The following is a 22,009-nucleotide window of genomic DNA, read 5'->3' on the forward strand; positions in this document are numbered from 1 at the left end:
CCAACTTTTAGAAATAAACACTTAAAACCGACTTAACTTACAATCACTAATTTCTGCTAAGCTTTTGCAAACACCACCTAAGTACTGGGAATACAAATCATCAATGAACAAACTGTTCCCTTTCACTTCTGATCTCTATACAACATGTAATAAAATGTAGTAAAATTACATTTCACACAATGGTTTTCAGAATAATCCAAGTATCATAGCATCATAGTATTATTGTTTAGTGTTCATGGTCTTCACCGCACGAAGCGCAGTCGATTCCAACAAAATTACCATTCAGTCCTCCCGGACCCCCCAAAAAAACAAAAAAAAAACCCAATTTCAAGAAGCCCCTCTCTACCTATAAAAAGAAGGACTAAATGTAATTTTGCATATACTATTGCCAAAAAAAAAATCAGAGCATATACGACTTTTTCACCTTATTTCCGAAGCTAGAGACCCCATTTTCTTAGTAATAACTTCCACTTTATCAAACGCATTATCAATTTCATCGTCATCCAACTCGGCAAATTCTTCGATTTCCGTAGATGGATTCGACGAGAGAAGCTCTTCCAGCATTACATCATTCTCGGAAATATCCGGAAGCACAAGCCTCCCTTCATCATTACCCGACGGGCCCACACTCCCATCATTTGGAAAGTCGATATCCTTAAAAAAGTCGCTCATCTCATCCAACGAAAAATCCAACTCCATGAAGTCTTCCAAATTAGAAGCTTCCGGCGCATCGTCTTTCAACGGCTGATAAGGGACTATCATTTTATCGGACGGCTCACAATCATCGGTAACTTCGCTCAGTTTTCTATTGCTGTTGTTGTTGTTCTCTTTCGGCTGGAAGAACTGAACCATAAACTCGGGGCTTTGCATTGCCATCACTATGAAAGAAAGCATCTGCTGCTGGTTTTTTTCCATGCCCTGTAATTGCTTTCGCACTAACAGCATCTTGCTCTGAGAGTTCTGCTGGTGCTGACTCAGTTTCATGAGCTGCTGAGTCAGCGCGTTCTTGTCGGTTTTGAGATTCTCGACTTCTTTCCATAGGGCTAATCTCCTTTCTTCTTCTTGTTTGGATTGCTGAGGGGCGATTGTGTCTTTTTGCTGCGGAGGGTTGTTTTGATGTACGGGGATCTGAGGCTGCTTTCTTCGGGTGATGTTCTTGAGCAGATGCTTCTGCCCTTTGACGAAGGACTCGTTAGCGAATTGCCATTGGTCTGTATCGATTTTCTTGAAACCCTGGATTGATATTCGAAGGGAAGTTAATGGACATTAACAAAATCTTCGATTTTTTTTAGTCTCGTTTCGACTAATTAGAAGATCCCTTTTTGGGTGATTATATAACGAAAAAACACGCTCACACAAATTGTAGAATCAGCAATCACGGAGTAAAACTAATCGACAGAAAAACACGAGTTTACGCATAACAAACGAACATAAAAACTTACGAATGTTGAGTCGAGCAAATAAAGGCGAAAGACTCAATAATGCTAACTGAACTATACTACGGAAAAAAAAAAATCTTAGTGATGGTAATCGGTAAGAGAAACACCGAGAACTATTTTAACTTCAGTAGCAAGAAGATTCTCGAGAAACGAACATAAAATCCACAACGATGTCTATATCTCCGTATTTCGACTTTGAAATCATGTGGGTAATGTCTTCAATACCCCCATTGGAGATGTTGTTTGGCTCTCTATCCACAAAATCACGAAATCAATCATCCCGTAAAACCGACTCCAAATTCCACCATAATTAATCACACTACAAATAGTTTCCCAACATTGCACTAATTCATGCAAATAGTCAAAATCAATGGTGTTCTGGTCAAAGGTACAATATACTGAGTATAGAGAAGCACAGATACTTGCAAAAATTCCCCATGAAAACACACACACACACACACACACAAATATGAACCCTAAGCACCACATAGAAACAAAAAATTTAAGATATTCAGGAAAATAAATAAATAAATAAAAGAGAAGCTCACATAGATATTGAGTTGGCGAACGAAGCTGGAGAAATTGCTGTGCTTGAAGTACTTTGGGAGCAACTGTGAAGCAAATTTCGACTCGTCCCATATAACGAAGCTGTCGTTTGACTCAGTCCACGAAATCAACTCGTTCGTCGACTCATCGTTGACCATTTCGTAGCATTTCACCAGGAATGGTGGGAGCGATGTTCCGTTCTCCACCGATTTCACCATAATTCAATCCAACAAACACACACACACACACACAAAATTGAAGAAAAAAAATCAATCCAGATTCAGAAAACACACATCCCCAAAATCAATAATCGATATCGAATTCAAAAAAATAAAATAAAATTGAATTGAAAATTGTTGAGGAGGTGCGATGTATATGATATATATGTGTGTGTATGTATTGATTGTGTGGAGAATATGTGAAAAATGTGTTTTTCTTGGGAAGGAAGGTAATGAACAGAAACGAAGGGGGAGGAAATCGAAAGGAAAGTCTTTATTTTGAACTTCAGATATTTACTGGAAATATCAAACTTATATTAATTCAGAATAATAATATTAATAATAAAAAGTTGGCAAAATTATTAAATTAGTGGCGGTGGGACATATAATATTTAGATTTTTTTTTTCTCCTTTTTCTAATTTTTTGAAAAAAAAAATGGAATACATATTTAATTCCAATTTTTGGTCCGATTTTAATTTTCAAAAATTCCAATAGTTTTCAAAATTATGCTTATAATATCAATACTTATATCATTTACTATAGACTATTACAGGTGGATAAATAAATAAATTCGAGTTCCGCCGATTCTGGTCCGAAAAACTCCAATTTTGGATGAAGTTTTATTCCAGTTCCCGGAAAATGTGTATCTTTTTTCTCTCGAATTTTTTGGAACATAAGTGAAATTAGTTACTTACTTCCGAAAAAAATAATTGATTTTTTCCTAAAAATCGGGAATCGAAATTTTAGAAATTGGAATCATTTTTTTTTTCCTAAAATAAAAAGAAAAAATGAACCTGGGTTTGTCGAAATTCATTTTTTTATTCATATATAATATAAAACATACATAATAATATTGAAATTATAAGTGTAAATTTCGAAAAGAGATTAGAACTTTAGAAAATACATTATATTTTTTTGAAATTCAAATTGAATTAAAAAATAAGCATACTAACGTGAGAGTTCTGTATAATATTTGAATTTAAAAAAAGGGTAAATTACAACCAATTCCATGAGGTAAAGTATATATAATTACAACAAAATCATTATCTTTTATAATTAAATCTAGCACCCTGCAGTTTGTAAATATCAGACATCCAACCCCTACAAGAGGGTGTCAATGTCAAGGTAAGAAATCTACAAATCACAAGAGGTTGACGTAATTATGAAAAAATGAGGGGTTTCTCCGTATATCGAACTCACCTGAGGGGTGGTTGTAATTTACAAACAAAAAGGGAGAGATTTGAAACAAATAAATATACATGCACCACAAATTGTACCAAATAATCAGTTTAGCAGACTCCCAAAGCTTCCAGTAATCAATCAGCAAATAATGTAACACGCTGGATTTAAATAAAACTTTAAACCTGCACACATAGAAATTTTTTAATCTTTTTCAGTAACAAGAAAGAGTGACAATCAGTTGCAGCACAAATAAAAATGAAATCATCAATTGAAAAAACTATCTCCAAATTATTTTCTCCTTTTTTCTTTATGTTAGTCGTTTAAAGCTTACGTGCAGAGATAGGGTTGGAAATCGGATGGATCGGATCGGTATTAGCAATTTTGAAAACCGTTCCAGAAAAAAAGTTGGAAATTGGAATTTCGGAAAATTCATATTATTTTAGTCACCTACAATACGAAAAATGTATAATATTGATATTATAAGTGCAATTGGGGGGGGGGGGGGGGGGGGGGGGGGGGGGGGGGGGGATTCGGAATTTCGGAAATTAAAATCGGATTGGAAATTGAAATCTCATATACATATTCCAATTCCGACCCCAAAAAATTGGAATCAGAAGTTTTTGATTAGGAATATAAAATAGCGTTCCAAAATCAAGAAAATCCAGATTGCAATCGGCGGAAATCGGAATTCCAGCTTTCGATTTTCATCAAGAAAACCCAAAACTACCCTTCACACACAAGATTAACAATGAACATGATCTTAAAAAAGGACAAACAGTAAGCATTACAATATATAAACTCACCAAGTTGATTCGAACTTCAAGATCATCGTTGCCATAGCTTTGTTGTTCCTCTTGGATTCTTTTAGCTGACGAAACAACCGAATGCGCACAGGAATAAATCTCAATCATTTGCAGTGTAGGTATCCCTCCCACACCGAAAGGGATCTCTTCTAAGCAACCACACAGCCTCAAAACCAAATGTTGAAGACGAGGGAAGTGATCGCTCGTCGCTTCCCAAATCTCGATCTCACTCTTCTCCAGCAACAAAAACTTAAGCCCGAGAAACCCTTCGTCGGCCGTTTCCCATATTCTCCCCGCAAAGGCACGGTCTTTCACCTTGAGCACCTCCAGCTCGGGTATTTTACCAATGTTGACCATATCTTCCCACGGCAGGTGGCCACCACATAAAGTCAATGCCCTGAGCTTCGGCGGGAAGGCATCCCACCTCGATACTGCCGAAGAATTCTCGTTCCGCGAGTCAACAAAAGTCAACTTCAATGTTTCGAGACAGTGTAGAGAGGAGAGGTCGTTGAGAAAAAAATCATGGTTCTTGTCTGATACTATAATTCCCAACTTCTTAAGGTTGGGGACGATAGCCATAGGGAACATTTTTTTTTGGCTGAAATTTGCCGAGCTCACGGTCAGAAGAGTTTGTAGATTCGATAATACCAACGGGTTTTTCGTCTCCATTAGGAAGAGATCGTCAAAATAAACAACTGCACCCTTCAAATGGATGTGCCTCAACTGTGTCATCATCTGGATATCCAACGGTAGATTGTGGCTTTCCCGCATCCCCCAATGAACGATCAAGATCTCTAGATTCACGAGATTGGATATCGATATAGGAGGATTGGTTGTTCTTTTCGAGAATGGGATATTGCACCATTTCCCAAAATCTCTTCCGAGTTTAGATGCTTTTGTAGGAAGCTCACCGCTCGTTGAGAGGGCAAGATACCTCAGATGAAACAGTTTCAGTACTTGAATCGGAAAATCGCTGAAATAGTAGCTGATCAAATCCAATATCCTGAGCAGTTTAAAACCCAAACAAGAGAGCACAGAATCCGGCAAAAAGGACAGCCCGGTCGAAGAATTTGATGATAGTAAGGTACGAACTTGCGGATTCGAATATTCGGAGACGGCATACGGAAATATGTCCGAGTGGACACATAGGCGGCGGTGGTTCTGTAGGCCTTCGGGAGAAAGTAGGTCCCGCCTCCTCATAACATACCAAAAGTTTTCTTTCTCGGCTTGTCTCAAGCAAAATTCACGAACAAGATCATGGATTCGACATGTCGAGACTCTGCCATTAATCCTCTTTTCGGCCAAAATTAAACTTCTGTCGATGAGGTCCTCCAAATACTCCTCAGCCACCTTTTCCAAGATTTTCGTCGTTTCTCGCTTCAAAAACCCCTCCGCAATCCACAACGCTATAATTCTCCACATGGGGACATCAATATTTTCGGGGAAAGCTCCCATGTAGAGGAAACAAGCTTTTAAATGGTGAGGTAAGTGGTTGTAACTCATAGCTATAATGTTCGAGAATTGCTCTTGGTTTTTCGCCACAAGCGAGCCTACATTGTCTGCAACCCTTGTCCAAACGTCTACGTTCTTGTCCGTTTTCGACAGGTGGCCTGCGATAACCACGATTGCTAGGGGGAGGCCTCGACACTTGTCCACTATTCGCCTCCCGATTTCCTCCAGTTCTTCAGAAGCACAGCCTTGTCTTTTCGAGAAGACCTTCGACTTTAGCAGCTCCCACCCTTCATCTACACTCAGAAACTGCATATGATGTGGGGCACTCTTGGCATTAACACGAAGAGCCACTTCCATAAGGCGGCTGGTCAGAATAATACGGCTTCCATTCTTGTCGTCCGGAAACGAGCGCCTGACATCATCCCACGCGTCATTACACCAAACATCGTCCATTACGATAAGATACCGCTTACCCTTTAAGCTCCGGTACAGTTGCTCGGCTAAACTTTGATCACTCAGCTGGTTGATACCATCTTTCAAGACTACACGATTCTGCTCGTCAGGCTCATCGTACTTTGCGCATACATCATCCGTCAGCTGAGCAACAAAACGAATAAGGCCTAGCAACATTGTTTTCACTCGATAATCTTGGGAAACAGTAATCCATGCACGAACATAGAAGTGGTACACTATCAGTGGGTCGTCGTACAGCATTTTAGCCAGTGTGGATTTACCTATCCCTCCCATCCCCACAATCGTGGTGATTTCCAGATTACACGACGATCCAGTCAGCTGATCTTTGATTTTCACCAAGTCGTTTTCCATGCCCACAATAGTACTTTCACAATTCGGTGCATGCCACGAGGTACTCCCCCCGAGAATATACCTTCCCGAATGTAGATTGCTCTGATCACCGCGGCCTGTCGCTGTCTCTTCCTCGATCGAATTAATTTGTTCAACGACCTCCTTCATACCTTGTTGAAAGATCTTATAATCCTTCCTTCGACTCCTTTTCTTAATTACTCCCTTACTTCTCATGCCATAAAAATGCATCTCGATAATATCTTCCGCCTGATGCACTACTTCTTCGATCCGTTTTTCCAAAATCTTCCCCTTTTCCAGGTCACCATGCCTCCTCACAGAAACCTCAAGAAACCCTTTTAGATGCATTAGCTTTTCAACTAACGAGGCAAACCGGTCATTGTCTCGAGGGGTAAAATTAGCATCGGGACTTACGACTAGGTCCATGGTTTGCAAGAGGGAAGTTACAGCAGCATACGCCATCTCTATACGTCACTCTTTGGTTGATTCGTTGATCATTTCATCGTCGTAACTTTTATAATCGGGATTATTTTCGCGAAACTTCGAGCAGAGTAGAGCCCAATAAATAGATCGAACATCGGTGCTGTGACATCGGCTGCAATAGATTGCAACCAAACGAATCCACACTCACTCCTACTACATAATAGTCAATAGAACACTCTGATTAGCATTTGATTTGAAACATAAAAAAATTACATAAGTAAACGGTAATAATGAACTAAAACAGGAGTAACAGCACAGAACAAAACCTCCCTCCATCCCAACCCCCACCCCCCCCCCCCACCCCACCCCACCCTAGGGTTTTATGTGATAATTCTGTTCCAAATCCTTGTAATTTTTTTCCCCCGCGAAATTCTCCATATACACTTTACAGTTCACAGTATACAAGCACAGAAAAGGGAAAAGCAAAAAAAAACACTACAACAGGCGCGGTACTCAGTGACTACTCACTGAGTCACACAATTGTAGTAGGCGAGTTCAGAAATCCAACAAAATCAGGCGCAGACTCACTGAGTCACACAATTGCGAGTTCAGAAATCCCTTGTTTACCAAACAAAAACGCAAGTAAGGAAAAAAAAAAACCAGAATTACTCAACACTGAAAAATAGATGCTTACATTTACATACATACTGTTGGTTGAATCTCTCACCCCGTGATGATCAGAATCAATAATAGTATGTGTATTCAACTGCATTACCTTTTAGTAGTTGATTAATCAGTCAACGTCAACTCAACCCCGACGTGAATTGTTGACTTTGCCGCCACCTCAGAGAATTGCTGACGTGGAAATACCGGGCATTGGTCAATCGGGTCGGATCCACCCACCACTGGTTTCATGAATTAGTGCCAAAATGGGTCAATTTCATTTTATTTTATGTGGTTTGAGACCATTTGTTAGAATTGTTAATTATTAAATCGAACTAATTTTTTTAATGGTTACAGTTAGGACCGGTAATTCAGCCGGGCCTATTTGAAACCAGATTGTTCGGCTTGATTTTATTTGAAGTGAACGTAACCAACTACGAGCCGAATCGAATTTGAACCATTTTATTAAACTTTATTAATTTATGAGATGAGTTTGAGATGTTGTGGCTCAACCTGAATAAAGCCCAACCGATTAAGTTAATAATTAAATAAATAATATATTTATTGAGTAAATCTTGCATTACATCGGTTTGTTTTACGTTTCTTCATTTTGGATTCGGATGCATTTTTTTTCTTCATATTAATTTCTTAAGGATTGAACATTTGTAACGTTAAATTTCACTTGTTTTAAGGAATAAACTATTGTTTTAATTTTACAATAGGACTATAGTTTTTATCTTATTTGACTTTCTCTGAATATTCTAGATTTTTCTATTCGATTGTGAATGTTTATTTTTTCCAACACGTTCGACTGCAAAATTGTAAAATATGTAATTGTTCAATATATACTCGATATAAACTTGAAATCCGAAAAATAAACGAGCCAAGCGTGAACCTATAGTGATCAGGCCCACTAGCATTTAAGCTTTAATCTATAGGAATCTATAGTGATGAAGCCCAGTGATATATGAGCTTGAGTCAATTCAAGTTCGCTCACGAGGCCAGAATGAATAGAGACACATCCTTATTTCTCACATCATATAATACTTTATTTAGTCCACACATCCTACTTTCATAATTTTAATGCACATTTTTTAATTAAAGTTTATAAACTATAATTTATTTTATGCAATGTAATACAAATAATTATAAAAATTAAACGGGTGATAAAAAAATTCTTCAAGGTTAACAAAGTTAAAAATATATAAAAAAGAAAGTGGGCCCATTTTGATTTCAAATTGTAAACGTGAAGTTTCTCTCTCCTCTCTCTCTCTCACTAAATCTTCGCCAGAATTCAAACTGGAGGAATCCGTTGCAATACGAACTGCAGAGAAACCTAGGTTGGTTCACTCAACGTGATCACACACAGCCCGACAATTAGTTACCGCTCCAATCAAATTGACCGAAAGCCCCACAAACGAAAAGCACAACCTTCACCATCTTTCCCGCTCTTACAAGGGCACATCCGTAAATTCAACACCCAAAATATTTCAAGCGCCACTGCCATTTTTCTTCTTCACAAATCAAAAACTCTGAAACTGTGAAACAAACAGCACCGAGAAAAAAAACACACACACACACACACACGCACACACACAAGGCGATTTCGCAGGGTTTTTTTTTTGTTGCAATTTTTTCTCCGATGGATTCGATTTTGTTTCATCGTACGAGTAGGAAGATCAGAAATAGGGTTAATTCGAAGAAACTGTTCGAATTCGACAATTTCGCAGTCCCCAATTCCATGAAGAAAACTCTCGCCGGAGCGTTCAGAGACAACGTTCGCGTTTTCCTCCAGAATTTCGCCGAAATCGAGGAGTACACCGTCGGAGAAATGACCGTTTGGTCGACGTTGCTTTTCTCTCAAGACGAAGGAGTTTTCCCACTCTACACTGTGGAGGAAACCGCTGAAAGCTCTCCCGATCCTTTCTGCAATCACTGCGAAGCAGCAGGTCTTTTCAATTTTCGGAATTATTTTTCACTAATTTTCTCGGTGGATTTGAAATTTTGTTTTCTGCAATTTTTTTACGGTTGCTTTTTCCCCAATTTTTCTATTTTCTGGTTTCTGAACTTGTAGTTGTGCTGAATTTTGGTTGATTTACACAGGATGGGGTCACCATTTTGTTTGTCAGAGAAAGTACCATTTCATAATCCCCGAGAAGGAGAATTGGAATCTGCCATTGGATGAAATTGACGAAACGCATTGCCATTATCTCTACGGTTTGATTCACTGCAATGGCTACGGTCATCTCATCCGCGTCAACGGTTTGAAAAACAACTCCAATTTCTTCTCTGCAGATGATACCATGGAGTTCTGGGACCGTCTCTGCACTGTTCTCAAATCCAGGTTCTCAAATTTTCCTCCAGAAATTTCTATGCAAAAATTTCAAATTATGGGGAATTTTACGATAAACCCTCGTTGAACGTTTGCAGGTATATTTCGGCTCGTCACGTTTCAAGAAAGGAAGCAATCGAGCTGAGTTTGATCCACGGTGCGGCGTATGGGAAATCATGGTTCGAAAAATGGGGCTACAAATTCAGTGGCGGAAGCCCCGGAATTACAGAGCAGAAATACGGCGAAACGATCCAATCCCTAGGCTCGTTAAACCTCGATAGCATCGTTACTGATTTGAAAAACAGGAGCAGAAACATGAAGAGGATCAAAGAAATGATAGATGTGTACAGAAAATTCAGTGGGAAACCACTCTTCACTATCACTGACTTGTTAAGGCTGATGCTAGTTTTTGAATCGAGAGTTCGAAAGGATGTTTCGAATGCGTGCAAGTATGGCGGATCAGAAACAGGGGAAAGTAGCCCAATGGGATTCGAGAAATTTGTTGATTCGATGACTAAAGATTGCAGGTGGCCTTCTAGAAGGTTGGAGAATGTGCTTTATGTCATTGTCGGTTTGCTTAAGGAGCACAGAGCAAAAAGCGGTGAAAGTGGAAATGCCATTTCTAGGCAAGAACTGAGAGACGGGGCTAGAAAATCTATAGGAGACACTGGTTTGATCGACTATGTTCTAAAATCGATCAAGTGTTTCACAATCGATAATCTAATTATTCGCCGTGCTATAAACCCTTATTCAAAATTGGCCGAGTTCAATATTCGAGATCAAGAAGCTCCGAACGGAGCAACTAGTGTAAGGCTGAGGCTGGGCTTGAGCTTGTCTCGAGACATACGTTTTCTGTACGAGAATGTTTTATCGGAGTACATCGAGAGTCATTTTTTCTTGACAAACAACTACCACTTTGTGAAGGAATGGACTATCAAGACGGAGATTACCAAGAACAACAAAATGGAGTTAACGTGTAAGGTTCTGCCGAGCTTCGATGAGATGGAGACGGAGCTGACTAGGCGGCTGCCGCCAGGTGAGGTGGTGGTGGTGGACCCGTGGATCACGATCGGTGAGCTGAGAGTGGCGGCACAGTGGGCTCTGAGAGATACTTATTGTGTGATGGATGAATTTGAGGTGACTCAAATCGGAGGGTTGAGGAGAATCGAGGACGAGAAGGTGGTGTATGGTACTGTGGGGCCCGGTTCGGAGGTTTGGGTGAGAGGGCGTGGGTTCGATTTTTCGACAGTGATTAGGTATGAAGATGAAGGGAGGAAGAGTAGGGGATGATATTGAAGTTTATTGATTTGCCACGGATTTGTAAGAATGGGAGAAGTGTAGAGAGAAATAGGACATTTTTGTGTAAGGGAAAGCATGGTGGCAGAAATTGGTAATGGTATGTATGGTAATTAATATAGTTTATAGGTGCGTAATTAATGACGTCATTAATATATACATTATAATTAATACCTTTATGTTTGTGTCATGGTGTTGGTGATTTAATTATGTTGAGTGAGAAATTGTGTGTTTTACTATTTTTTGTGTGTATATATATATATATATATATATATATATATATATATATATATATATATATATATATATATATATATATATATATATATATACTTTTATGTAAAAGATAGTTTAGTTTATACTTAATTTGGGTAGATTTTACATTTATACACACACACACACATATATATATATATATATATATATATATATATATATATATATATATATATATATATATATATATATGCGTGTAAAATACATATTAATTTATAAATATGTGTGAATTTTGATAGCCGATAGGACATCTCAAATGAAATTTAACGTAATATTATAGGAGTGTTCATTTGTTAAAATCGTATCGAATTGTACCGAATACCGGAATTAAAAAAAAAAAGTATCAAATGTCGAACTGAATTTTCGGTTCGGTATTTAGCATGTATCGAATTTTCGGTTCGGTACAGTTCGCTCTGTTTACCGGCCGAAGAAATACCCCTATGCAATATTGAAAACAAATAGTGATAAAATAAAAAGAAGAGGGAAAATAAAAGTAGTCATGGTAGTTGTGCTTTGATTGTGGAAAAATTAATCCATGAAAGATTTGATTTGCTGGATTATATTATCATTGCTAGGCCTGTTCACAACTGCTCTACTAACCCTACCATATATATCGCTTGATATAATTTTTTTTAATTATTATTATTTTTATTTTTTATTTGAATAAATTAAATTGATGCGTCTCCTTATTTTGTGTACTACGATCGTTTTCACTCATGCTTATGGTTAAGAATTAAGATTAAGACTTTAAGTCAACTTTTAGAACGCGGTTTAATTTTCAGCTAAATATTTACACTGATATATGTTAATGGTAGTAGGTGTGATTTGTGTGAAATAATAAATCCACATTACTGAAAATATTTAAATTTATAATAAATGAATGCGATCAGCTTATTTAAACAAAAATAAAACTTTCCTTTGTAGTAATTATCTCTATACTATAAACTATAAAGAAGCCTGTAAAGAGCAGGCGGCGCCTCCATATCGCCGCCGTAGGCAACGGCCGAGATTAGCGGGACGAGCATGCCACCCCGGTCGACCAACGGTGACATAATATATATATATATATATATATATATTATGTATATATAAATAAAAAAATTGTGAACATGTCTCTGATTCAGCATTTTTCAGTAGTATATTTTCAAAGATCTTTTTTTACTTAATTTAAATTATTTCCCCTTTTTTGCATTTTCCTTTTTTATTTTTTTAATCTGATTTTTTTTCCCCACTTTAAATATCTCCTTCATCTCTTTGAACTCTCTCATTTCTTCCTTCTTCTTCTTCCTGTGTAATTTTTTTTTTCATCTTCAGAAAAAAAAAAACAATTTAAACCAGAGAGAAATTCAGTTCAAATCGAATTCCAGAAGATGGTGAGTTTAATAAATTCAAGTAAATAATTCAAGCTTCAATTTGATCCAATCGATCGAAATTAAATTAGTTCAGAATTAAATCAATTAATTTAGGTTTTTTGTGTTGAACAGGCCGGAATTTCAGTCCGGTCGAGGAAGAGAAAGCCGGCGGCGGCGGCGGCGGCGGAGTGGGTGAGCGGCTTACTCCGAAGCAAATTCTTCGGTTCGTGCGTGGATCATGGAGAATTGAGGAGGAACGAGAAGAATCTGTACTGTATAGATTGCAATATCTGCTTATGTAAGCATTGCGTCATCTCTCCGGCGCCGCAGCCACGTGGCTGCCTCCATTTCCACCGCCTCCTCCAAATCTGCAAATACGTTTACCGCGACGTCGTTCGGCTTCACGATATTCAGCACCACCTCGACTGCTCTCTTATTCAAGTCAGTTTTTTTTAATTTTTTTTAATTATTTTTTTGAATTAATTAATTAATTTAATTATTATTTGATTTGGATAAACGCATTGGATTCTATTTTAGATTTTAAATCGCCGGTTTATTGCTGTCATTTGATATGGTAATTCATGATTATCTAAATAACAAGTTTCAACAACTTTTAATTTATCGTTTAATGCTATTATACACGATTTTTTTTTTATTTATACATAAAATAATAGTGATTTGAGAAATGTTGGAGGCTATGGCCCCCGGCTTTATGCTGGCTCAGCCACTGGCTACAAGGAGCTGCGTTTTCTTAGCTAATATCGATAACTTGAACAAATAACGTCGGTTTTTGCACGGATTCACTAGAATTAGGCGTATTTATTTGCAGGCGTATAAAATAAACGGGGAAAAGGCTGTCCATTTGAATCCAAGGCCTCAACTAAAAGACGCGAAAAACTCGAAGGCAAAGGGTAGTTTCGGAACTTGCTGCGAATCTTGTGGAAGGCACATACAAGACTTGCCTAATCGCTTCTGTTCAATTGCCTGCAAAGTAATTAATCAAATCAGTCCATCTTAATGTTCGATTTCTAAAAGCATTGCTCATTTCTATTACATTCGACTATATATATATATATATATATAATTTTTTTGCAGGTTTCATGGACAGACAAAGATATAACGATAAACGGAAGGAACGAGATTATATCCACTCCAATGTCGGATATTGGCCATTTTCGAAAGTTGGATCAAGAAGAAAATTCGTTTGAAAACGGGTACGCTTCGTCTCAATCTTTAACCGAGTCGTCGGAAGTAATCCAGGCGTGGTTCGGTTCGGCTTTAAGGCCGAAAAGGATGTTGCACAAGAGAAAGAGTTTAGCACCAAGGAGGGCTCCTTTGTGTTAAAAACAAAAGGCTCAAGTACACAAATTTCATTTATTTATTCTCAATACTTTTTGTGATATGAAAAGAAGTTTTATTTTATTTTATTTTATTTTATTTTAATACAAAATAAAGTGCCACGTGTATTTTAGTTAAATATTATGCTAGTGTTTTTATTTTTTAATTATTAGTCCACATCGTTGTGTTCTACTTGAGTTGTACAGCATAAAGACTGTGACTAGATGGGGATGGGATTGGTGTGACATTGTTCTGAATTCCCTATTTGGGTTTGTTGAGGTTGAAAAACATTTAAATTCTTGATAAATTTATTATTATGTTTTGTCTAGTTTCATGTTATAAATAGATATTAAACCATTAAATTAATGGCTGATCCTTAAATTCATATATAAATGTTTTCAATTGCTACAATAATGAGAATTTAACTAGGTCATTGTAATTTTGATATAAAGAAAATCAATTTTAAGCTGACTTGTTTCATCTATAAGGTAGTACACCTGATGAAAAATATCGAGTGATTTTGCACCGTAAATTTGTACAAATAACCAGCCATGAAACAAACGTACACATAGATGTTTGTTTATTATGTGTAGATCAATGCTGCTGAATCACTAATTGTATCTGAATTGACGTAACATCTATATAACCCTTGTTTGAGGCGATTAGGAGGAAGAATATAAGAAAAGAAAGAGACATTTTTGACTAAATTGGATAGTTATATGTTTTTTTAGTGTGTGTATATTTCTCTCCCCTCTCTTTGTTTGAAGCTTGAAATAGTGAATTTGGTGAGAATGTCAAATATAAAGAAGATCTTTGTCGGGTCGGTGATGGCGTCTGATTTTGTCCATTTTCAGGTGTATTATCAATAATGGGTTATGTTGGGCCCCATTATTTTAATTTGTAATCCCCATGTTTAATGGGGTTATATAAAGTGTCTGATTAATGGTTTCACATGGATTTATGGCAGACATAAAGAGGTGTGCTACACGAGATTTTTTAGAGAGAGAAAGGGAAAGAGGAGAGAGAAAGAGAATATAGAATAGAATTCTAGAATAAATCAAAGAAAATGGTTTACTTACATCATATGGATGAATAACGACAATTTGTTATTGCCCCCGCCACGATCTCAAAATATGTGTCTATCAAGATTTTTCAAAATGTTTGGAAATTAAAATCGAAATATCGTATATTTTCCAATTCCGGTGTAATAAAATTAGAGTCGGATTTTTGGGATCTAAAATGAAAAATATTGTTTCGAATCGATTTTTTCAAATCTGAATTGATATAAGGGGTAAATTACTGTTACCCCCTAAGGTAAGGTTAAATTACGAAACCTCCCTCATGTTTGGATAATTACGATCACACTCCTCAATTATGAATCTTCTTACACGTCCATTCTTATTGTGTCCAATTCAACATAATCTTCTAGATTCCTGATTCCGTGGAATGTTATCTAGTTTGTACTCGTTATGTGCAAAAAATACAGTTTCTGATGCACCACAATCTGATATTTACAAGCCAAGAGACACATCTTATGATCATCTCGTTTCAAAATGTGGAGCTCGAATGGGATAAAACGGGTACAAATTGGAGAATGTTCCACATAATCTAGAAGATTTCACTAAATTTGACACTCGAGGGTGGATGTGTAAGAAGATTCATAATTGAAGGATGGTTGTAATTACCCAAACATGAAAGATTTTTTTCATAATTTAACCTTAACTTAGGAGGTTGGACGTAATTTACCCTTGATATAAATTAATTATTTGTTTCAATTTCCACCCGAGTCGAAACAAATCAGCTAGTCTTTTCCCCTAGATTTGTTTTTGATTATTTTACATTTTTTTTTGATTTAAGTGTAGTTATGGCAAAAATAGGGAATCATGGATATTTGCTATATTTGGTGGACAATATATAGTGTGTCACACACTTGTGGAATAGAAAAGTGTAGGTTTATTTATATCTATTACTAGGACTATTATAGGTCAGTTTTATCGGTCAACTGATTCATTAGATCTAGATTGAACGAGATAGAGAAATCGCGTCGAAGTACATACGTAACAGAAAACGCAGTTTACAAATGCGTTTTAACACAATTTTACAAATAATATAAATTACTCTATTAGATCAACTTTTAAATTATTTTTCATGGCTGGTAATCGATCGTTAACAATCTCATAGATATTTGCCGGCCGATAATGAGTTTATCGGAGATTTTCAATTTTCTCAAAAAAAATCATTTGGTCAATAATTACACGACTCACCAACTTTTTTAATAGAAACTCAAAAAACAAGTAAAATAATGTGCTTTAAAAATAACAATGAACAAAACAGAAGAGAACTGCAAATTTGTATAATGTATTTGTTGACTTCGTAAATATCTTCGTCTCTCAGTTCTTACTATGAGGAAAAGAAATACTATACAACCTTAATTTAATTAGTCGATCCTTCTCCCGTTGTCAATCATTCACAATCCTCCCCAATCCTACCATCTAACACAAAATTGATAGGATTATATCTATCCATGTACTGCAAGATGATTCGGCACCGGGAGAAAAGAAAAATCGATAACTCATGAGAATTGCCGGGGCCCACCATCCATAGAGATATACAAGTATGCATCAAAACCAAGGTCGGTCGAGTGATTGCAGTAATGTGTATAATATAATATAATGTAATATGATAACCTTAATCGAAGTGAAGTTTTCTTCTCTGGCATCTTCGGACATACCACCTGGCGTGTTTACGTAGGCCCATGCCGATCATCATCTTAAGACTAGCAAGCATCACAAATGTCATGGCAAATAACACGAGCATCCAAAAAAGTCTCCATGGAAGAGGATTGTAAGGAAGATGGGCTGCATAAACGGGCCGTAGAACACGAATTACCTAAAATAAATCAGAATATTTTAGCACAACGAACAAGTAAAATGGCGTAGTTGATAAACTTATGACATCATAATTAATAAAGGGGATCGTATAACGAGCAATGCCTTACCACACAAGCTGGTGCCAAAGGTACAAAAATGAGATTCTTCTTTCCATTCTCTGTTTGAATATTTAACGTCTGGAAAAGAGAACATAAATCAGAAAAAAATGTTATTACATTATCCAAGCTTGTAAATAAAGAAGAAAAAAAAACAGGTATAGATGAAATTTGGGTTAGATGTTTTGATTTCATAAATTACCTGCTTGCAAAGATCTTCTAGAAATTCGGAGAATGCAATAGGCTTTATATCATTGAATTTAGCAATGAATGAGTGTTTTATTATATCTATCATCACTTCACATACGTAAACAACCAGCGCATTCTGCAAGATTCATACCGAAAAGGGTTAAAGAATTATAAGAACGCAAGTCATTACTAGATAGATATGAATCTTGTACAATATTGATACTCGTCACTTACACAAAGAAAGCTTTCGAACCAAGGACCTTCAGCTTCGAGTATATTTTGCGCTAAAACAAATAAGACAAATGCCATAATATGGAACCGCTCAACCGAATCTGGTAATGAGCAGTTAATAAAAAAGAACCATGTGTTAGATATCTGAGGGAACCTTGTATACTCATTGACAAAATATATGGTTTTAAAAAAAAATAGAAGAAATTTACTCACCGAAGTATACTAAACTCTGAACGTTTTCCTTGCTATAACGTTTGAACACGTTGCTTTTAATCTCAGCAAAATTGTTAGACACGAGCATAGCGAATAGCGCATTGTTATGAGCAACTATACATGTTGACAAAGTAATTGCCTGAGCTAATAAGACGAATGAATGAATAAGTAGGAGCAGTTAAGGAGCTACACTAATGCCAGACTTATGAATGATAATTCAAATATTAATAGGTAGAAATGCATTATGATGAAAAGGATATTAGAAGAAACAACTGCTAAGACTTCATCTGAAAAAAATCTCCACAGCCAAAATTGCACATTTTCTTGTGAGCAGTTTGCAAGTCCATCTGCTGAATTGAATAGAGATTGCATTACATCACCACCAAAACTTTGGCATAATTTATCAAATATCTGCAATCGAAAGAGAAAAATCTATTACTTTAATCTGTATGCCTCTCATGCAAAACACGAAAGTAAAAGTAAATAGAAGAAACTATGATGGAATGCATTATACTAAAAACAGTAAAAGAAACAAGGATTTTGACAATGTGACATCCAAGTGAACTTAGACTCGGATCAATACATCTCACAATTTCAAGTATCTATTGGAATAAGTCGGAAAAAAAAGGGTGTAAGTATTTAAGATGGACCATAACTTACCTCCAAAACATTGTACACCACATAGAGCTTAATAATCCCTTGGCCGCGGATCATGTGATAAATTAAGCTGATATCTGAGCCAGAAAAAAATATTCAGAACAAATTGTCATGACACAATTTTGCTACGTGCACTAGGAAATTTATTGGGGAGTTGGGGAGGTCAACCACCACTTCAACCAATAAGTGATGAAAGATTTGCTGAAAGATTGTGGACTAAATTTACTAAACCTGCTTGCTGTAGTAGAGTGACTCCAGCAACCAGGACGACAAAGCAGCCATAATCAGATAGCTCCGCTGATGAAGGTCTCTTTAACTGCCTGCCACAACCATGGTTAAATTATCTGTAACATTTAGGGCCCCTGAAGATATTACATGGTATATTTTGAAGAAAACAGGATCACCATTCATAATTAGTAGACTATTCATGCGAAGATAGAAAAATGAATTTATAAAATTATAATAAAGAGTTTTGAAGACAATAAAAAAGAACGGGGGAACATAACGGATTAGACGCACCAAGCAGATTTAGCCACTATCCAAGTTCATGATGTTTATGAAAGTTGTAAGGTTATCTAATAATATCCTATTTTGTCCAGTTGATGGAATCAAAAGGGGAAAATGTGATTTCGAAGTATGCAGAGTTCTCATATAATACATCTTAGATGAGTAAAATTGCAAATTTCCCGAGGAAAATTGGTGATTGCATTGAGATTTGAGAAACTAGTTATTGCATTTCGTCACCAGTCAATTCTGATAGCAATTAACATAATGAAAACTGCTATACCGAGTTCTAATGGTTCACGGACAAACCAAACAAATGGCTTACAAGGAAATGGGCTTAAACATTTTAAGCCAGTTGCTTATTATCAAACTATCTTTACTGGGGCAGCGGTCCAATCTGAATAAAGACATCAATAACACTTGTTCATATTTCCTACTCAGTCCTAAGGGAAAAAACATGAGCTAAAATATTAGGCTTCTTTGCTTTCTTGCTCCAAGCTGTAAGACAAAGATACGATCTAGAATCAAGGGACCTTATTCAGCAGATCAAAGATAACAATATGGTAATCCCACTCTTTCATATGCAGGACACCTAAGTTACAACTAGCCTCGCAAAATATCAAAAAAGAAATCCTAAAATAAGTGTGATGAGCATATTCCTGCACTCCAAGTCTCTAACACTTATTACACTATGTTGTACGAGAAAATAGTAAAGAAACTGATGCACCAAACACATGTTGCAAAAGAACCCAACAAAATAATAAAGAAAATAGCATCGGATATTTCACTGTGGACACAATTGATTAGAGAGACAAGAAACTGACCTGGTTCTAAGAAGCCTCCAGAAGGTCATGATGATCCTTGTCGGCATGATGGTTAAGAGTGACAGGAATGAATCGAAGCACACAAAGAACCCAAAATTGATAAGCTGCAAAAGAAATCTTTTCAATCAGACAACCCAAAGAAGGAACTCAACTCCTAAACCAACATAACAATTGACATCAAATATGTAAAAAATATCTTCAATTCTAAAAAGTAAAACACGATTATATCCGGCACTTCCAGTTGAAAATGAAAAGAGAATAATGAGGCATGATTTCATCTCATTAGTAAATTCCATAGCTAATAGCTAACACAAAGGTGATGTGACTAATACAAGGATAGCTACGCTTAGAAATATTCCAATTACACAAGAAAGAAAAACCATCCAAAAAGTAAATACACTTGGAAATGAGTTGCTTCAAGTCTGCCACCTTACCAATTCACAACGCCATGGCAAACGGAATATAGTATCGTAAACTCGTTCGCGCTCTTTGTCGTTCCCTAGGGTGGTAGTGCTCCTTAAAGAATTTCCAGCATACATTTCATCCATGAAATATTTCATCGGTGACTTCTCCACCGGTAACGTATCTAACATGAAGCATAACAGCATCGATAAGCGGATTGTTAAATTCTCGATTACTAGCAGAAGCATAAGCAACACTACATTTAAATATTCTTAACCCGAAACAAGGTTCGTGTAATCAACTTACAATTGGGATCTTCAGCCATCAATTTCTTCCAATCCAAAGTTCCCTCTTTCTCCAATTTCCTCCCGCTCAACTCCGCCTTCTGATCCGAATCGATTTCCTCGCCGCCGCTCTGTTTCTCCGCAATTTCCTCCTTCACATTATCATCCTTCTTAGAACACCCACTCTCCTCACTCACCATCATCTCCGCACTCCCTCCTCCGTTCGCCATACTCCCCACATTCCTCTGCCTCAGCTCCCCGAACACCAGCGGCAGCGTCACCGCGCAGCTACTCTCGCCGTCTAAATCCGGCGGCGCCACCACGGCGGCCTCCGTGACGGTGCTCGTCGTGCAACTGTACCTCACATCTCCGTCGATCGCAGAAATTTCGGAAACCGCAGACGAATCAAGGAGGGTTTTCCCCTTTCTGCTCCTCCTCTTCTTCTTCTTCCTGCGAGTGGGGGATGACGCGCCGTCGCCGGGGGGATCGGAGTTGGAGCGGGATAGGGAGGCGGCGGCCACAACGTCGTCGTATTGTGAGATCGCCAGGATGTCGAAAGACAGCTTACGGCCGCCGGATCTCAACGCCATTGACGGTGGTGGGTCTGCGAGTTCCAGTGGGAATTACGTAACAGCGGTGGACAAGTGGAGATGGGTGCTGTGACACGGTGCCTCGGCCAATGATTAGACGCCACGTGTGCACCGGAGATTGGCCATCCCTCTTTTGGGTTTTTGTTTGATTTTCCCCCAGAAAGAGATTTCTCTCTGCAGTAGTAATTATTGGATCATTCGGAACCCCATTATTTATATGTTGGGCTTTTATTGGGTTACGGTAAAAAATTTGAAACATTGTACTTTTAATATGAACACATGACTCCCTATAGTTTGAATTTTATGCACATGACATTTTGTACTTTTATTATAACCATATAACCTCCTATGAATTTCCACTTGGTAAATAATTATATTCATTAGAAATAGATTTTTTTTTAAGTACAAGGGGGTTATGTGCTTATTCTAAATATCGGCGGAGGCGGCCGATTAATCGGTCTACGAGACGGGGGCGGTCTTAAACCTTTACGATTTCAGTGTAAATGTTTGAAAAATCGTTTTTTGCCTATGATGCGGTTTTAGGCGGTTTTAGGCGGGTTGAGGCGGTGCGAGGCGGTCAAACCTTTAAGGCGGCTCAAAATTCGGTGACAAAAATCGGTAAAAAATCAGTTTTTTTCCCCAAAATAAAAGTTGGAATTTTAATAAAAAAATATGAATTTATATTTTATTTTATTTATGTTGTTAAACAACCTAATGATGTATGCAAAGAATGTTCAAGAATAAATTTAAATTAAAAAAAAATGGCTTTTTATTTTTATTTTATATGGATATTTATGTATTATGATCTTATAATTATTAAACTTTTATTATATTATTAGGATATATACATGATGGAGATACTACTATATTTAAATATTTCTTTTATATATGTTTTGAGTATTTATAATAATATCTAGAAATATATTATATTAAATTTTAAAAATTGATTTATTTTCAATTTATCACCGATTAATCACCGTCGCACC

General features: G+C 37.0%; 5 protein-coding genes across 11 annotated transcripts; 2 read left to right on the forward strand and 3 right to left on the reverse strand.

Moving 5' to 3' along the window:
- Positions 1-183: 183 nt before the first annotated feature.
- On the reverse strand, positions 184-2,502 carry HSFA8 (heat shock transcription factor A8). The gene is made up of 2 exons (XM_012990779.2): positions 1,988-2,502; positions 184-1,233 (listed from the first exon to the last, which is right to left on the reverse strand). The coding sequence occupies exons 1-2, from the start codon at positions 2,201-2,203 to the stop codon at positions 421-423; spliced, it is 1,029 nt and encodes a 342-aa protein (XP_012846233.1). The 5' UTR covers positions 2,204-2,502; the 3' UTR covers positions 184-420.
- Positions 2,503-3,182: 680 nt separating this feature from the next.
- On the reverse strand, positions 3,183-7,852 carry LOC105966188 (putative late blight resistance protein homolog R1A-3). Of its 6 annotated transcripts, none has more exons than XM_088818553.1 (3): positions 7,662-7,852; positions 4,190-7,096; positions 3,183-3,568 (listed from the first exon to the last, which is right to left on the reverse strand). In XM_088818553.1, the coding sequence occupies exons 2-3, from the start codon at positions 6,923-6,925 to the stop codon at positions 3,563-3,565; spliced, it is 2,742 nt and encodes a 913-aa protein (XP_088674679.1). In that variant the 5' UTR covers positions 6,926-7,096; positions 7,662-7,852; the 3' UTR covers positions 3,183-3,562. The 6 variants fall into 6 exon arrangements, with proteins under 6 accessions (XP_088674679.1, XP_088674676.1, XP_012846208.2 ...); XM_088818550.1 differs by having other exon boundaries at positions 4,190-7,099; positions 7,581-7,718; XM_012990754.2 differs by having other exon boundaries at positions 7,581-7,695.
- Positions 7,853-9,034: 1,182 nt separating this feature from the next.
- LOC105966033 (PHD finger protein MALE MEIOCYTE DEATH 1) lies at positions 9,035-11,359 on the forward strand. The gene is made up of 3 exons (XM_012990575.2): positions 9,035-9,498; positions 9,653-9,893; positions 9,980-11,359. The coding sequence occupies exons 1-3, from the start codon at positions 9,192-9,194 to the stop codon at positions 11,169-11,171; spliced, it is 1,740 nt and encodes a 579-aa protein (XP_012846029.2). The 5' UTR covers positions 9,035-9,191; the 3' UTR covers positions 11,172-11,359.
- A 1,203-nt stretch (positions 11,360-12,562) lies between these two features.
- On the forward strand, positions 12,563-14,412 carry LOC105966044 (PLATZ transcription factor family protein). Its single transcript, XM_088818302.1, has 4 exons — positions 12,563-12,589; positions 12,938-13,246; positions 13,635-13,796; positions 13,901-14,412. Exons 1-4 carry the CDS (start codon positions 12,563-12,565, stop codon positions 14,147-14,149), a joined length of 747 nt encoding a protein of 248 aa, XP_088674428.1. The 3' UTR covers positions 14,150-14,412.
- A 2,059-nt stretch (positions 14,413-16,471) lies between these two features.
- POD1 (POLLEN DEFECTIVE IN GUIDANCE-like protein) lies at positions 16,472-21,261 on the reverse strand. Of its 2 annotated transcripts, XM_088818555.1 has the most exons (12): positions 20,456-21,219; positions 20,182-20,333; positions 19,748-19,851; positions 18,651-18,739; positions 18,423-18,496; positions 18,023-18,173; positions 17,763-17,930; positions 17,553-17,650; positions 17,332-17,454; positions 17,142-17,210; positions 16,831-17,032; positions 16,472-16,672 (listed from the first exon to the last, which is right to left on the reverse strand). In XM_088818555.1, the coding sequence occupies exons 1-11, from the start codon at positions 21,021-21,023 to the stop codon at positions 16,832-16,834; spliced, it is 1,797 nt and encodes a 598-aa protein (XP_088674681.1). In that variant the 5' UTR covers positions 21,024-21,219; the 3' UTR covers positions 16,472-16,672; position 16,831. The 2 variants fall into 2 exon arrangements, with proteins under 2 accessions (XP_088674681.1, XP_012846138.2); XM_012990684.2 differs by having other exon boundaries at positions 16,472-17,032; positions 20,456-21,261.
- Positions 21,262-22,009: the final 748 nt, after the last annotated feature.

The sequence above is a fragment of the Erythranthe guttata genome, chromosome 5 (assembly GCF_056151865.1).
Source record: "Erythranthe guttata isolate IM_541 chromosome 5, IM_541, whole genome shotgun sequence".
Lineage (NCBI taxonomy): Eukaryota > Viridiplantae > Streptophyta > Magnoliopsida > Lamiales > Phrymaceae > Erythranthe > Erythranthe guttata.